At 52.5% G+C, this 17434-nt stretch overlaps 1 protein-coding gene across 1 annotated transcript in view; it reads left to right on the top strand.

The window, feature by feature from the left end:
- Positions 1-17434, top strand: part of plxna2 (plexin A2) — a gene marked incomplete at its 5' end in the record, with an annotated part of 69977 nt that overhangs the window by 15260 nt on the left and 37283 nt on the right. Inside the window, 5 exons of the mRNA XM_084445652.1 lie at positions 1587-1738; positions 5896-6013; positions 7768-7904; positions 8862-9029; positions 12188-12281. Coding sequence (XP_084301778.1) covers positions 1587-1738; positions 5896-6013; positions 7768-7904; positions 8862-9029; positions 12188-12281 — 669 coding nt within the window. The remainder of the gene's footprint in view (positions 1-1586; positions 1739-5895; positions 6014-7767; positions 7905-8861; positions 9030-12187; positions 12282-17434) is intronic.

The raw sequence follows: 17434 nt of genomic DNA, 5'->3' as shown, positions 1-17434 counted from the left end.
ACTTTACATCCAAAGCAATTATTGTCCACTAAATCTAGATTACAATGGCACCGTCCCACTGGGCTCCCACAATGCACTGCTGGGGGGTCGGGTGGAAGGAGTGGGGGGGGTGGGGGCGTGAGGGAGGTTCCTCCGCGGGGGTAGGGTCGGCTGCGGCTTAGTGAACGGGCGCGGCTTAAAATGCCGGCCGCTCGCGCCGGGCTTACTCACGCCTGCGTGCGCAGTAATGGCGTATTGATCATGTAGAAGGCGGCGGTGTGGCCATGACGGTCAGATGGCAGTGCTTGCCTAACCCCTCCCAACACACACACACACTACTACTCCTCTCTTCTCTCTCTCTCTCTCTCTCTCTAGCTCCTCCCATTCCCATATTTATCTGCGTCGCTCTCTCTCTCTCTCTAGCTCCTCCCATTCCCATCTTTCTCTACGTCTCTCTCTCTCTCTCTCCCTCTCTCTCTCTCTCTATCTCTCTCTCCCTCTCTCTCTCTCTCTCTCTCTCTCTCTCTCCCTCTCTCTCTCTCTCTCTCTCTCTCTCTCTCTCTCTCTCTGGGGTTCTGGACGGCCTCCAGGCCCGAGGCTTGCAGGGCTTCTGCAGCACAGACGGCGCAGTGCCACCCTGTGCCAAGGTCATGCGGGGCGGCCATATTGTATTTTATTTGAAGGTGGGCAGCACTAAGCACTAATATGGCCTCTCATTAGATTTATTGTTCATGGCAACAATAGTGGGTTTAGGCCAGGCGGCTATCCAGCATGTAACTGTAGCCTAGCCGGCCGTCTGCTGTTTAAGTGACTTTCTCTTCATTGCTTTTATTGATACATAATTCACGTACTGGCAGGCATCGTACATCCTGGTTCGGTTAGGGTCTGCTTGAGAGTTTCTTTGTGTCTGGGTGTGTGTGTGTGTGGGTGTGTGTGTGTGTGCGTGCGTGAGCGTGAGGTGACATATGAAATTATCTTTATGCAAGCCCGTACGAATCCAGGTTCCATTAGAGTGGGCCGGAGCGCGGTGACTCACGAACGCTCTGACATTCGGGGCCGCAGAGAAGTTGGAAGTGCTTTTAATCGCCGCTCAGACCAACTCGGCCGCGTCTCTCTGCGAACATCCGTGCTCAGAGACAGAGAGAGAGAGAGAGAGACAGAGAGAGAGAGAGAGAGAGAGCGAGGCCCGGTTCTACAGCTCTGGTCAGAGAGTGCTCCTCGGGTAACGGAGCGGGGATTTGGGTTGAGCCACCAAACAAAATAATAATAAATAATAATGAATTTTATTTATATAGCACACTTTAAAATGCAGGACAAATCTCAAGGTGCTTCACAGAGTGCAGTAAAACAAAAAAAAACATAAAACATAAAGGGCAATAACTGGCTAAAATAATTTATCATAATTAAAACTAGGATTAATGACAAATATTACATATGAAAATAAAATAAAACTAGTATTTAATGACTACAGCAAACTATAGTATCCTATCTAGGATTTAGGATTTAAAAACATATAAAAGCACTTCTACAGGAGGTGCCTAGTGGAAGGCGGCACGGAACAGGCAAAGTGACTTCTCCGCCTGACCTTTACCCTCTGCACCCTGCAGGTGACCCCGGTGGCGGGGCCTCCGGAGGGGGGCACGCGCGTCACCATCCACGGCATGAACCTGGGCCTGGCCTTCGCCGACATGGTGGACAACGTGAACGTGGCGGGCGTGCGCTGCAACCCCGTGGCGGAGGGCTACATCATCGCTGAGCAGTAAGTCGGCCATCACACACACACACACACACACACACACACACACAGAAAACATAAACCCAAGCCCAACCTCCTACAGCACAAGATTCACACACAAAGGCCTGCTTTCACAACTATGGCTTGTCCTTGATGGTTATCAATTGAAGAAAGAGAGTTCAAGTGTTAAAACTCTGCAGCAAAGTTAAACACTTTCCTGCTCTAGTCGAGTGTAGCCTATTCATTCCATAGTAAGTCATTCTCCAGACTCGAATATTATATTGAATAGCTGTGCTCTGCATGGGCGATTTTATAGGGGGGGCAGGGGGGGCAAGTGCCCCCCTGATTGGCCAGCCCAACTCTGCTCAAATTCTTTTACTAATTAACACAATTATTAAATACATAATTGTGGTTTGTACCAGTTTGTGTTAGGTCATCATTCATTTTAAAAGTGTATTCATTACTTAAACTAGGCTACCTTAAAAAATATATATATTCATAATCCACCAACGGCACAACTCGTCCGTCGACCTCAACTATTTCCGGTTTGATCTTTTACTGCAAAAAAATGAGATCTGACTGTACTGCTCAGTGCTCAACAAGCTACAACTAGACAACATGCTCATAATGGCGAAAAGAGCTATAAAAACAATTGACCACTTCTTCATAAAGAAAAATAAAACTGGCAATGCTAATGAAGAAGCTACCACTCGAAATGACACCGCAGCAGGTGCAATCGAATGCAGAAGTGCTCCAGAGGCTATCGGAGCTAGCACCAGCAGGCAGTTGCAGTTTGATGTAGTGATGTTGGGTATGGCCTAGTGCTCGGTCATAAAGTCATATTGACATGCTTGTGGTGTCTAGATGAAGTTTGATGCGTTGATGCGTGCATATTGAATTGTTATACGGATTTCTTATTAGCATACTGTTCACAACTGGCATTCTTTGTAAATAGACGGGACGGGACGGCAGAACTGTTTTTTTTTTTTCTCACGTCAAAATGTTGCCCCCCCTACTCTCAGAGGGTAAAATCGCCTATGGCGCTCTGCATGTTACATAATAGAGTCTGTGCCACTTCAGCGCCCAAGCTGGTGTTCTGAGGGCGTTTGGATGGGTCAAAATTGAAAGAGTTACAGGTCGTAGCAACGAATGAGAGACCAATGATGAGCTACCAGTGAATTGTCAGGATTTGAAAAACGGATTTTTAAGTGTCCCAGAGCCATAGAGAGATAGTAGTGTACCAGTGAAAGAACTGTCATGGGTCTGGCGTTGAGACCAGTTCCATAGAGATTGAGTGTATGTATGCATTCCTTTATGATTCATGCCCGATTGAACATCCGCCTCATTCGATCATTCAAAAGCACATTTGATCGTAAAACATAGACAGACACACACACACACTACTGTAACAACAACAACAATAACAACAACAACAACAACAACTATTGTTCATGGGTCGAGAATGCCTCTACTCAGCCTCGAGAAAATGAAGTTTAGTCAGCAGGGAAGAGAGAGAGAGAGGGGGGGGGGGAGATAGATAGATAGAGAGAGAGAGAGAGAGAGAGAGATGGAGAGGGAGAGAGAGAGAGATAAATAGAGAGAGAGGGAGAGAGATAGAGAGAGAGAGAGATGGAGAGGGAGAGAGAGAAGAGAGAGAGAGAGAGAGAGAGAGAGAGAGAGATGGAGAGAGAGAGAGAGAGAGAGATGGAGAGAGAGAGGGAGAGAGAGAGAGAGAGAGAGAGGGAGAGAGATAGAGAGAGAGAGAGAGAGAGAGAGATGGAGAGAGAGAGGGAGAGAGAGAGAGATGGAGAGGGAGAGAGAGAGAGATAGAGAGAGAGATAGATAGAGAGAGAGATAGAGAGAGAGGGAGAGAGATGGAGAGAGAGAGGGAGAGAGAGATGGAGAGGGAGAGATAGCAGCATGACAGTGCAGCGTGATAAGCCAGTGCTCATAATGCTGTCAGCGTCAGTGATGGTTCTTCACGGAGCCCTTAACCTTAATATCCTGTCCTCCTTCTGCCCTGGCACTGAACACACAGCACAGGCTGAGCACGACACACCCTCAACGCCGCAGTGGAGAGAGTTACAGTCTACGCAAGCACGCACGCACACACACACACACACACACACACACACACACACACACACACACACACACACACACACACACATACTATATCCACTATAATAATTTAGTGGCTACCAGCATTTCTCTTTTGACATCCAACACAAAAAGTGTTTTTCAACTTGAGGTACAGCCCCCCTACCCCTGCAAGTCGTGGTTCCTGGTTCCTGGCTTCTGAATTTAGATGTGTCCGCACATGCCCCGCCCGGAGGAGACCATTTGTCAGAGGCGTGCCCATCTGACAGCGGTTTAATCTGACCGGCCCGCCGTCGTGAATGAATGTGTTTGGAGATGTAACAGGTGTCAGAGGTGAAGTAACGACAGGGCGCTGGGGCGCCGGCGCTGAGCTGGTGGAGGACTGGGAGGAGGACTGGGAGGAGGACTGGGCGGAGGGGGAGGAGGACTGGGCGGAGGACTGGGCGGAGGGGGAGGAGGACTGGGCGGAGGGGGAGGAGGAGGTGGAGGACTGGGAGGAGGACTGGGAGGAGGGGGAGGAGGACTGGGCGGAGGGGGAGGAGGAGGTGGAGGACTGGGAGGACTGGGAGGAGGACTGGGAGGAGGGGGAGGAGGACTGGGAGGAGGACTGGGCGGAGGAGGTGGAGGACTGGGAGGAGGGGGAGGAGGACTGGGCGGAGTGGGAGGAGGACTGGGCAGAGGGGGTGGAGGACTGGGCGGAGGACAGGGCAGAGGGCGTGGAGGTTTGACTCCACTCGGTCTGGTTTGTGGTTTGGGCACAGACTAATCTAGTTCTCCGACTCTGTCAGAATCAGTAGGAGTCAGTAGGAGTCAGTAGGAATCAGTAGGAGTCAGTAGGAGTCAGTAGGAGTCAGTAGGAGTCAGTAGGAGTCAGTCGGAGTCAGTAGGAGTCAGTAGGAGTCAGTAGGAATCAGTAACAGTCAGTAGGAGTCAGTCGGAGTCAGTAGGAGTCAGTAGGAGTCAGTAGGAGTCAGTAGGAGTAGACCTCCAGATGCTGATGCCTCCAGAGGTGCGTCTGCTCCGCCGTGAGGCCCCTGTCAGGGGAAGTATAGAGCCTGTCTGGGAAGCAGTGTAGGAGTAGGCTTCCTGGTGGAGGAGAGGAGGCCGGTGAGCTCCTCCACCGTGAGGCCCTCTCTGGGGGAAACATGGGGCCCTGTGAGTAAATCCTGCTGGAGTCCCTCTCATCCTGGAGAGTTGTGAAAGTCATTAGTTGTGATTCAGGTGATCGTACCTGAAGAAACAATGATGTGGCCCCCACGATCCCTCTCTCTCTCTCTCTCTCTCTCTCTCTCCCTCTCTATCCCTCTCTCTCTCCCTCCCTCTCTCTCTCTCTCTCTCTCCCCCAGACCCTGATTGCTTTGCGTTCTTTATTACTCTCGGCCTGTGCGGATCGATGGCGGTCTGGGTTTTATTATGTCATTTGATCTGGCCACCTGCCGGGCCGGCTGACACCTGATCGCGCGGTATGATAGAGCACCATCGATCCACCAGGGCTGCTCAGCGTGATTTACATCAGACACGGCACGGTAGTGACAGAGCTAGAGCCGTGCGGGGGGAGGCCTGGCTGATTGGCTGGCTTGCTGGATGGCTGATTGGCTGGCTGGCTGACCGGCTGGCTGGCTAGCTGGCTGGTGGGGGGGTAATTACAAGCCTTCACCCTCTACCCAGGGTGCAGTAGCAGCTGTGTAGTTCGGTTGGGTGGCAGGGGCGGGGTCGGGTGAGGGTGAGGGGCGGGTCACCCCTCCTTCGAGCACTGTCACAAGGGGTGGATTGCCGTTGGATAACATCAAAGAGCCCGGTGGAAGATTGCATTCAGAATAGAGAGGAAATCAATGGAGCAGAGGGAGAGGAACCCTGATGACTTTCTGCTGCCGCTAACGTTCCGCCCACCGCTCAATATGGATGAGGGCCGTCTGACGTCAAAAAGGCTCGCCGGCAGCACCGTCTTTGTGAGTCGAGAGTTGGGAGTGCTACTGTATGTTCACGACTTGCCATTTTGGTTAGAGGATAATGTGTTTGTGTGTGTGTGTGTGTGTGTGTGTGTGTGTGTGTGTGTGTGTGTGTGTGTGTGTCTCCCCCAGGATCGTGTGTGAGATGGACGCGGCCCCCGCAGACAGCAGGCCCGGCCCAGTCCAGCTGTGTGTGGGAGAGTGCAAACCCGAACTCACCACCCGCTCTGCTCAACTCTACTCCTTTGTGGTAGGACTCCAAACTGTGTTTGACTGTAACGAGTTGGGATTGAATTCCCATATCTACTGAGTGTTTTCAAAATATCAGTTCAGTAGCCCTACTATACACACAAAGAGGGTTTTAAAGCTTTAGAGCTTCACAGGACATACTGTAACTTGACAGCAGGTTGACAGCAACGTAATATGAAAAGCCCCATTTTCAGCATAGTGAGTCGACCAAATATTTCAAAAACATAGCGCAAATACAATTTAGTCCCGGAGATTACAAAGGGACTAGATACTCCACTTAGATACTCCACTTACAGTAGATACACCACTTAGATACTCAACTTACAGTAGATACTCCACTTAGATACTCCACTCCACGTCACGCTGGTCCAACGGTCCATCATTCAGAGGTTATTGGTGTTTTACCGATGGCGAGCTGTCTGGTGTCCACGTGGGTCACCTCAGAGCTGTCTGGTGTCTACGTGGGTCACCTCAGAGCTGTCTGGTGTCTACGTGGGTCACCTCAAAGAGCTGTCTGGTGTCTACGTGGGTCACCTCAAAGAGCTGTCTGGTGTCTACGTGGGTCACCTCAAAGAGCTGTCTGGTGTCCACGTGGGTCACCTCAGAGCTGTCTGGTGTCTACGTGGGTCATCTCAAAGAGCTGTCTGGTGTCTACGTGGGTCACCTCAAAGAGCTGTCTGGTGTCTACGTCAGCGACACTCCCAGAGCGAAGAGGTCTGCCACTAATGGGTCTCCACAGCCTCTCCCACTAGCCGCTTGTTTTTACTGGTTGGCGTGTGGGTCAGTAAATTAAGTCAATTTAGCTTTTATACTGTGTTATTTTGCATTAGTAACATCGTTTCCCGATACCAATAGCATTACATAAGACTAATTTACAAAGATGTGCCAACGCACTGTCTGCCCACCATTAGATTAGCCGTAAAGATGTAATGAAAAGCCCTCTCGCCGAAAAGCCTTTTAGTAGCGGTCGGGGTCAGATCCGGCGCTTGGCGCGCGGAGAGAGGTGGAGGCGTCGGCGAGCGGAGAGACGAGAGCTGTCGGCCGCCGGGGTGTGAGAGGGAGCTGTAGGGCCGTGGGCAGGTAGGCCAGACCCTGGGAGGATACCCGCTCTGCCTGGCAGGCCCAGGCACGCAGGCACCTGTCCCCCCCCCCCCCCAAACCCCACACACACACAGCCAGCCCTGACAGCCAACAGTACGAGTGTGAATGAAGGGAGCAGGCGATTATCAGGTGGCTGCAGCTAACTGACGTTCACCTGCGCCGTTCATTCACACTCCTGCTGTCAGCTGTCCCTCTGCGGTTAGAGGCCGGTATTAATTAGCAGCTTTGTTTATAGAGAGCGATGTCAGCAGCCTTTTTCCCCGGGCCGCCACCTCAGGCGCTCTCTGCGGAGCCCGATACGCGTTGCCATGCAGCCGCCAATTTCCTGAAGCAATACGTGATGCCTGTGATGGAGTGTGTGTGTGCGTGCCTGTGTGCATGCACACTTCAAGGCGAGCTGTTTATCTGCCGGTCTCAGTCAGAACAGAACCCGGGGGAGGAGCCTGGTAAGACCTTAAAAGCTCCCGGTTTTAGCCACGCCTCTTCCCGCACATTTCTGCCGCCGGCCAATCAGCAACTGCCAGTTGTGACAATGGAGGGTAAGTAACAAGGTCAATTCGGTGGTAGTGATCTGATCTCTCTCTCTCTCTCTATCTATCTCTCTCTGTCTCTCTCCCTCTCTCTCTCTCTCCTTCTCTCTCCCCGTCTCTCCAGATGCCGTCAGTGCAGGGCCTGTCCCCCAGTAGAGGGCCTGAGTCGGGGGGCACCAAGGTCACCATCCTGGGCGAGAACCTGGGCGCCGGTAGCAGCGTCAACGTCCTGTTCGGCAACCAGACGTGCGAGTTCTACCGGTGAGTCGTGCGCTACACCCCCCCACCCCCCCCACCCCCCGCACGCTACCCTGAGACACAAGTCACAGACCTCCGGCACCACGCATCTCTAAGAATAGCCTCCAGACATCCTTGTGCTCCAGTGGACTTTCTTATCCCCCCACCCCCACCCCTCTCTCTCTCCCTCTCTCTCTCCCCCTATCTTTCCCTCCCTCTCTCTCTCCCTCTCTCTTTCCCCCTCTCTCTCTCTCTCTCCCCCTCTCCCTCCCTCTCTCTCTCCCTCTCTCCCTCCCTCTCTCTCTCTCTCTCCCTCTCTCCCTCCCTCTCTCTCTCCCTCCCTCCCCCCCTCTCTCTCTCTCTCTCTCCCCCTCTCCCTCCCTCTCTCCCTCCCTCTCTCTCTCCCTCTCTCCCTCCCTCTCTCTCTCTCTCTTTCCCCCTCTCTCTCTCTCTCTCTCTCTCTCCCCCTCTCCCTCCCTCTCTCCCTCCCTCTCTCTCTCCCTCTCTCCCTCCCTCTCTCTCTCTCTCTCCCTCTCTCCCTCTCTCCCTCCATCTCTCTCTCCCCCACACACACTTAGGTAGCTGTTTAAAAGCCTGCTGTGGTTTTCTGATTGTAATGCTTTAAGGTTGAGGAGTCAAGCCAGTTTTAATGAGATCTGGCCTAATTATCATTAGTGTTGTGTTCCTCCAGTGTGTAACTGGCAGTGGAGGGAGGGGAGAGGAGAGGATGGAGGAGGAGGAGGAGGAGTGGGAGGAGGAGGAGGGGGGGTTGCTCTCATACAGACAGGGTGGTACTAATAATGAACTGGCAGAGATTCAGGAGGTGAGTCTGCTGGTGAACAGGGAGGGAGTGAGAGGAGATAATATGATCAAGATACTCCGACTGACTGACGCGTGTGTGTGTGTGTGTGCCTGCATGTGTGTGTGTGCCTGCGTGTGCGTGTGTGTGTGTGTGTGCGCGCACGCGCTCTCTCCCGGCAGACGGACCATGACGGAGATCGTGTGTTACTCGGCGCCCTCCCTGGCGGGCGTGGGCTCGGTGCAGATCGTCGTGAGCGTGGACCGGGCCCAGGTCCGAGAGAGCCTGAGCTTCGAGTACATCGACGACCCCACCGTCCAGCGCATCGAGCCCGAGTGGAGCATCGCCAGGTAAGACCCGACGCCGACGCCGCCCTAACCCACACGGCATACCGTACACTTACCTTGTATCCTGCTGTGTCCTCTCACAGACAGACAGACAGACAGACAGACAGACAGACAGACAGACAAACAGGACAGACAGACAGACAGACAGACAGACAGACAGACAGACAAACAGGACAGACAGACAGACAGACAGACAGACAGACAGATACTACAGACAGTACAGACAGACAGACAGACAGACAGACAGACAGACAGACAGTACAGACAGTACAGACAGACAGACAGACAGATACTACAGACAGACAGTACAGACAGACAGACAGACAGACAAACAGTACAGACAGACAGACAGACAGACAGACAGACAGACAGACAGTATACAGTAGTGATTGAACTAGGTCTGTCAGTTTAACACGTTAATTAGATTAATTAATTTTGCAAACATTAACGAAAATTAATCACATTCATCGATTTCGTCCAGCTGTCGGTGGCGCAGTTGCCGCGTCATTACCTGATTTAACATTATCGAAGCGCCAAACTTAATTTGGACCTGAATCTCGAGGAGGCGGATAATCTGAATTTGCTTTGCCCCCTAAATGGAAAGTTTACTTAAAAAAAAATCACCCAGATGGGACAGTTTATAAGAGCGTGGTCGTTTGCATATCATCGGAGCAGTTTTAGCCTATCATCTCAATGGTAAACATCCTAACAGCTGGCAGCCCCAGTACCAAAGGCCTGAACTATTTTACACAAGGATATATCCATGAGATTTGGATTTGGGACGGAGCAGGTTAAAACATACGAGTTGTTGCTAGGTGTTGGCAATGTATGTGGAAGACACAAACGCCTCACAAACTCCTGATTGAAATTCATCAGGACAAAATTGTGGAGTCTAACTGCACATAAAGCAGGGTGAGTAAGTTAGTGGCATCCATTCTAAGAAAATAAGCATGTGAGAATGATCTGCTAATTACCAGCTACGGGCTAATTAGCTACTCTATATCAAACACCTAACGTTACTAGCTTCGTAGCTTTTTGTGTGGAGGGATGTGTGAAGTATCGTGCAGCTTGTTTTCTTATAACATTGGGGTACAGGAGCCTGCAAGATGGTTTTCTGTATGTTTTAAGAACCATTTTTAAAGACCCTCATGTATTTGTCATTTGTCTCCTTCCTCCTCTTCCTCCTCAAAACCCCGATCCAGTGGTGCGCAGCAGCTGTAATTGGTTATTATTCTCTGCGTGATTGACAGGTTGGAAAGGTCTATTGAAATATCTTAATTTGGGGGCTTTTGCCAGCTAAAAATGTATATAGAATCAATGTGTGATTAATCACGATTAATTCATTACAGATCATGTAATTAATTCGTTTTTTTTTTTTCCTTTGACAGCCCTAGATTAAACACTAGGATGGTGATGAGGCCTCGACTAACCAAGGCTGGGGTTGCAAGGAGGAGAGAGAGTGTGTGTGTGTGTGTGTGTGTGTGTGTGTGTGTGTGTGTGTGTGTGTGTGTGTGTGTGTGTGTGTGTGTGTGTGTGTGTGTGTGCGCGTGTACGCTCGGGCTCAGCGAGGGAGTCTCAGTCAGTTTGGAGGGGAGCACTACTGCCTCCACTGAGAGATAGACAGAGGTAGAGAGAGATGTCTGGAGAGGCCGAGAGAGGAGCGTAGAGGGGGATGAGGTAGAGGAGTCTAGAGCCCCCCCCCACACACCCCTCAGCATTCAGAGTAACAAACAGAGCTGGGGGGAGGGGGGAGAGCAGAGGAGGGGGGATCAAAGCAGCTGCCATTGCTCTGTCAACATACCGTCAGGCAGATACACAGAGCTAAGATCATCAGGGAGAGGGGAGATGGATTTTGTTATCCATTTCCTTTAGAAGCCCTGGCAGGACTGTACACGGCTACAGCAACAGAGGGGCCCATAGAAGTTCAATTGAGGGTCCATCATCCCTGACCCTATTCAGTATTCTCATACCGAGTACAAGGGATAGTTCCAACAGTGACAGAGCAGACCAGTCACCGCGTGGCTCTGTGTGTGTGTGTGTGTGTGTGTGTGTGTGTGTGTGTGTGGGTCTCTGCAGGGCCTCTGCTTCGCTCGTCATAACCCGCATTCAGTCAGTGTAGCCAACACAGCGGTCAGACCACAAACAACAACACACACAGCTGGAGAGAGGGAGGCCTCCATCTCTCTCCTCTCTTCAATTATCTTCTCTCCGCGTCTCCTCTCCTCCCTCCCTTTCTCCTCTCCCCTCTTCTCTGTTTCTCTTCTCTTCTGTTCATTTGTCCTCTCCTCCCTTCTCTTCTCTTTGTTTCTCCTCTCTTCTCTCCGTTCCTCCTCTCATCCGTTCTCTGCTTCTCTTCTCTGACAGTTTGCCATGTTTGTCTTGTGTGTTGTGGATCAACCGACGCCCCCTGCATGCTAAGTAGCGCAGCACACCACCTTTACTGGTTCAAAGACCGTCCGGCTGCGTTTCATCGCAGCTACTGAAGTCGGTTACTGTAAAAGCATCTTTAATCATTACAGCTGCTACGCTGCACCGGATCGGGAGCCGGGCGTTTTGAGGAAGAGGAAGGAGACGAATGACAAATACATGAGGGCATCTTCAAAACTTAAACATCTTTAAAGTCACGTGTGAAATCCAAACAGTACAATACTTGAGTAGACATTAGCGTGTTTATTCTGCATCACCCGGGGCTTGAACTCACAACCAGACACCAAGGGAAGGTCATGTTCTTGTTTGAGCCAAGTGAGAAGCTGGCAGTCTGACCTGAAAAAAAAGGTGGTGGTTGCAAAGTCATAGCACGTACGGCTGATTTGTCATGATTTTTTAAAAGTTTTAAAACTTCAGACAGTTTCTGTAGCGCCACCATCAGGACTATTGTCCCACAATGCCAGTTGAGGACTTCTGGCATAGGACTGGACCTATGTGCAAAGTTTGGTGATTTTTCATGCACGGGAAGTCAGACTTCCCAGGAAGAAGACGATAATTAATTACCTAATTACCTTCTCAAAAGCCTATTATCTCCTGAAAAAGCCTGGTCAAAAAAGTACAGTTTGTTTTTCTGATGAGGTAAAAGAATATGAGGGCTTCTTCTCCGATGAGTTGTTTTCTTTTTTCTTTTCTTTTTTTTTTAATCTCACGTTGTTTGTTTGTGTTTGTCACAGCGGCCACACCCCTCTGATGGTGACGGGGACCAATCTGGACGTGGTCCAGGAACCCAGGATCAGAGTCAAGTATGGCGGGAAGGAGTCTGTCAACGTGAGTACCGCGCTGACCGCACTGACCATGCAAGCTATCGTTACTGAACCACACTCTACTGTGCAAACCGGACAACGCAAATGAGAGCCTATTAAGTCAGAAGTAATAAGTCAGAATTGAGTCCCCCCGCCTCAAACACACACACACACACACTCACATCCCATAAATGATCTCATAACCTCCCTGGGAAGCCATCAGTGTAACTACGCCCAGGGCGGCTGTAGCTCAGGAGGTACAGCGGGTTGTCCAATGATCATAAGGTCGGCGGTTCAAATCTCCTCCTGACTACCTGTCGAAGTGTCCTTGGGGTAAGACGCTGAACCCCAAATTGCTCCCAATGAGCAGGCTAGCACCTTGCATGGCAGCTGCCGCCATTGGTGTACGTACGTGCATGTGAAAGCTTTAGTTGTAAAGCGCTTTGGATAAAAGTGCTATATGAATGCAGTCCATTGTACCATGAATAACCCAGCAGGTATAGAGCGTTTGAGATTAAACGAGGAGGTTCTACACCCTGGGCCCGTCACGTCCTCCAGGAAGCAGCTCAGCTTCGCCCTCCTCCCTCTCTCGGTGCTTTCCAGGTCCACCCTGCTGGACCCTGCCCCACCCACCCTGTTCTAACCCACCCTACGCCGCCGTACGCCATCAGAGGGGAGAGGTCCCCTCAGCGGGGGGTCTCCGAAGGCCTCGGGAGGTGAAGGAGCATGATGAGAGGCTGGGAGAAGCAGAGGAGGGGGGGTAGAGGAGGGCTGAGGGTGAGGGGGGGGCGGGCGGGGGGTAGCGCGCCTCCTAATGGGTTTCAATGGAAGATTAACTGCCGTCAGAAGTCTTTGGTCAGCATAAATAGGGCCTGTGTTAGTTATGGGTGGGGCGGGGGAATCTTTACAAATTGAATTTGCTCTCCAGCCCTGGGGGGGGGGCGGGGTTTAATTAAGGAAATGGGATTTCTGCTCGGTGGTCGGGGTGAAGGTGGGAAGGGCAGAGGGCGTATCTGGTATCTGGGGGGGAGGGGGGCGGTTATTTGGCAGCTAAAGGAGGGTTGAACAAGTGCAAAATTTCAGGAAATACATTCCATCATAAAGACACAGATACGTCTACCATGCGCTGTGGTGTGGAACCGTGAGCGAGGACGCGATTCCGAGACCACTTCTGCTGCATCACGGGCACCCATAGTTAATTTCCGCGGATGCACGGCGCACGCTCACGGGGACACATCGACGTGGCCACGGCCTCGTTGCGTTTTGTGCATAGTAGTTAAACCGCCGCGTCTTAATTTAGACGCGTGTTTGAGAGTCTTCACGCCCGCTCCGGCAGCCATCATGGCAGCTGTTCCCCAGGCCTTCCGTTCCACGCGCGTTCTGGTGCGCGCACGCGGTTCCCCTCGCAGACCCCGGAGTGGGATTAAACTGTCAGGCGTGGCAGAGAACGCCGGCGGCTTCTTTATTCATTATGAAGAACGTTATGAAAAAGAAGAATCTACAGAATTTCCTGAAATAGGATTGGACTGGTGTGACTGCTGTCTGGTCTTGTCGGGTCTCCGAGGCTTTGAACCGACGGCATTACCTCTTACCTCTTTTCCCTTTGTAGAGCAGTCTCTCCCTGTCTACCGTTCTCTTTATAGAGCGTGGGCGCTCTCTCTCTCTCTCTCTCTCTCTCTCCCCCCTCAACAGCCAGGGAGCCTTGTGTATTTTTATTAACTGCTGAGGTTACAATTATGGATCTCGTCATCCCTCCCCTCTCTCTCGTCTTTCTGGCTGGGGGGGGGGGGGGGGGGGGGGAGCCAAACAGCGGCGCGGCCGAGGCAATCAGGGCCTCCTCCGCCCGTCACGCGGCCTTCAAAGCGTCACGTCGCCTCCCTCTAAATTGCCTCGTCTTGTCTCCGTCCCCGGCGCCACCTGCGGAGATCCACAAAAGAAGAAGAAGCCTCGGAATGGGTTGGAGGCAATTTTCCCTGTGACACGCTCCATACCTGCCACCGGTTCACAATTGAAACATTAATCACTGTCTTGATTAGAGTAAAAAAGGTGTGTTTTTCGTTTTTCAGACTCCACTCACCCCCCCCCCGCCACGCTTCATCTCCCATTTTCTCTCCTCCCCCACGGAATCAAGCTGCCACATTTGCCGCCATTACGCTGTCTGGGCTGATGTCACGAGCGCGGGGTTGGGGAGGTAGCAGCCGGGGCCATCAGGTGCTATTTGAGCTGATCACAGACATACTCTGGCAGCACCGAGTCAGAGCACTCCCAGTGACCCCCCCCCCCCCCATCCCCGATACAATCACCCCGGCGAACACCGAGACCAGCGGGGGGCCGACGATGAACACGCAGGCACGCGGAGAGAGACGGGGAAAGAGATAGCCCCCGCGGCGAGACAACAGGACCTTCCGTTCTTTACTTCCTGCGAAGGAAGGAGGGAACTCATCTCTTTGTTCGCCCTCTCTTTGTCCTCCAGCCTCCTCGCGTTCGCCATCCACTTGAATTCCTCTCTTTTCCTCTGCTGCCGTCGATCCCAACGCCTCTCCCTCTCTCTCTCTCTCCCTCTGTCTCTCTCTGTCTCTCTCTCTCTCTCTCTCTCTCTCTGTCTCTCTCTCTGTCTCTCTCCTGGCCACGGGCCTGCTACACGTGTCCATGCAGACAGTGGAACAGCGGAGGAGCGTTTTTCCAAGCCAGCAGCAGCAGCAGGTCTCTGAGCAGCACCATCATTTACCAGGACATGATGTTTCACTTCCAGCGCGGCGCAGCTGCCCACTGTTGAACATTAACAAGCAAAGACAGACAGATGGACAGATGGACAGAGGGACAGAGGGACGGAGGGACGGACAAAGGGACAGATGGACAGACAGGCAGGCAGACAGACATACAGAGGGACAGAGGGACAGATGGACAGACAGACAGGCAGACAGACAGACAGATGGACAGACAGGCAGGCAGACAGACAGACAGACAGACAGACAGAGGGACAGACAGACAGACAGACAGACAGATGGACAGACAGGCAGGCAGGCAGGCAGACAGACAGACAGAAAAACAGTCGGACAGATGGACAGACTGAGAGACAGACAGACGGGCTGAAACACAGACAGGATGACGGACAGAAAGACAGACAGACAGACCGTCAGACAGACAGACAGCCGGATGGACAGACAGACAGACAGACAGACAGACAGACTGACTGAGAGACAGACAGACAGACAGACAGACAGACAGACAGACAGACAGACAGACGGATGGACAGGCAGGCAGACAGACAGACAGACTGAGAGACAGACAGACAGACAGACAGACAGACAGACGGGCTGAAACATAGACAGGATGACGATGGAGAAAGACAGACACACTGATCGGCTGCCAGACAGACACGCAGAGGGACAGACGAGCAGAGAGGCAGACGGGTGGATTCAGAGACGCCCGCTAGCCAGAGCTACAGCAGCAGCTGGTAGAAACGGCAAACAGCAGGCGCGGGGGAGGAGGATGTAGCTACTGTACGGAGGAGTGGAACTAACACCAGGAGCCGCCTCTCACACCCTGACCCCGCAGAGACCTCCTGCCCACAGTACCGAAAGCCCAGCCTAGCCTAGCCCAGTCCAGCCTAGCCCAGCCTAGCCTAGCCCAGCCTAGCCTAGCCCAGCCTAGCCTAGCCCAGCCCAGCCTAGCCTAGCCTAGCCCAGCCCAGTCCAGTCCAGTCCAGTCCAGTCCAGTCCAGTCCAGTCCAGCCTAGCCTAGCCTAGCCCAGCCCAGCCTAGCAAAGCATAGCCTAGCCTAGCCTAGCCTAGCCTAGCCTAGCCTAGCCTAGCCTAGCCCAGCCCAACCGGCTTGTCTCGGTCAGAGACTAGGCCCGAGGTATATCCTATCCTGGTAATGACATCAGCCGGAGGGATCTACCGCTCTGTTCTTCTGCTCCGAGGCACTCTATCTAGTACAGAGAGGCAGAAGGGCGAGACTCCAATTATGATCTCTATCTGTTGACCTGGAGCCACTCCATATTGGATGTGGGAGAGTGTAGCTATGTCTAATAAACTCGCCCGTCTATATCTGGAGCAAGCCGGTAGCCAGTTAGCAGAGACTGGGCGTGCTGGGGAGAGAAGTCTCTGCACCTGTGTGTACTTTGTTGATCTGGCGCATGTGGATATTGATTTGTTTTCACGGTATTGTAGCTAATGTCGGGACACTGGGGGAAAAAAAGAAGACTGGCAGCGCAGTTTAGCCAACTATGCTAGGACGCAGCTGCCCCGTCACTACCCACAACGCATCACTTCCCCCGTCACTACCCGCGGCGCGTCGTCCCTCCCGTCGCTAGCCGCCATTAACTGGCGGGCTTATTCAGACAGCCGTCCTGTCTTGGATTTACACGCCCGGAGCCTGGCGTGACGAGCGTTTCTGACGGGACTCGGCGGAGGGAGGGGTTTCGGAGGGGAGGAAAGGGAGAGAACGCGTCGCCGGAGCGCGGTGGAAAACTGGGCGGCGGAGCGACTCAGCCTGAGCAGATGGCGATAGGAGCCGCACTTGACTTGCAAATGCACGGCTGCACCTCGCCACGCGGAGACGGCGGCATCTGTGCCTGTCTCTCTCTCTCTCCTTGTCTCTCTCTCTCTCACACACACACGTCAGTTTTATCCATACACACGGATATGGCACCGCATCACTTTAGCATCGAGTCGGGAAGTGAAATCAGCTGCAGCTCATTTAAATAAATTGTCCAGGAATGCAGTAGTAATTAGCCTATGCTGGCCAGTGTATTGGGCTAGTCAGGCTAATCAGCAGCAGCAGATAAGATTAAACCAGGGTATATCCTCAGTACATGCTGTCATCTGGTGTCTCTCTCTCTCTCTCTCTCTCTCTCTCTCTCTCTATCTGGATCCTGTAATAGGATTAGGAGACGCGTGGAGAAAGTGTGTCACCATGTTGTACATATCCATTTTTAAAAGGACATATCCCTTCCCTCTCTCGACCCCTCTCTCCGGGCTGTCTGACAAAATCTCGGGACGTAAGGTCCAGTGTGATGTCACTACACCGCGCTCACCGCCCGGGGAGCGTTTACAGAGGGAGATGTAGCGTGGCGTCCAGCTGTCACGGCTGTAATGCTGGAACCGTGTTTCCTCCGCCGCGGCATCCAGGAAGGGTTACGGCCGCCTCTGGAGCCCGACCAGCTCTCCGCAG

Source organism: Borostomias antarcticus (genome assembly GCF_949987555.1).
Source record: "Borostomias antarcticus genome assembly, chromosome: 11".
Taxonomy (NCBI): Eukaryota; Metazoa; Chordata; class Actinopteri; order Stomiiformes; family Stomiidae; genus Borostomias; species Borostomias antarcticus.
Note: the sequence above shows the minus strand (reverse complement) of the source record. Positions and strands in the feature narration are given on the sequence as shown.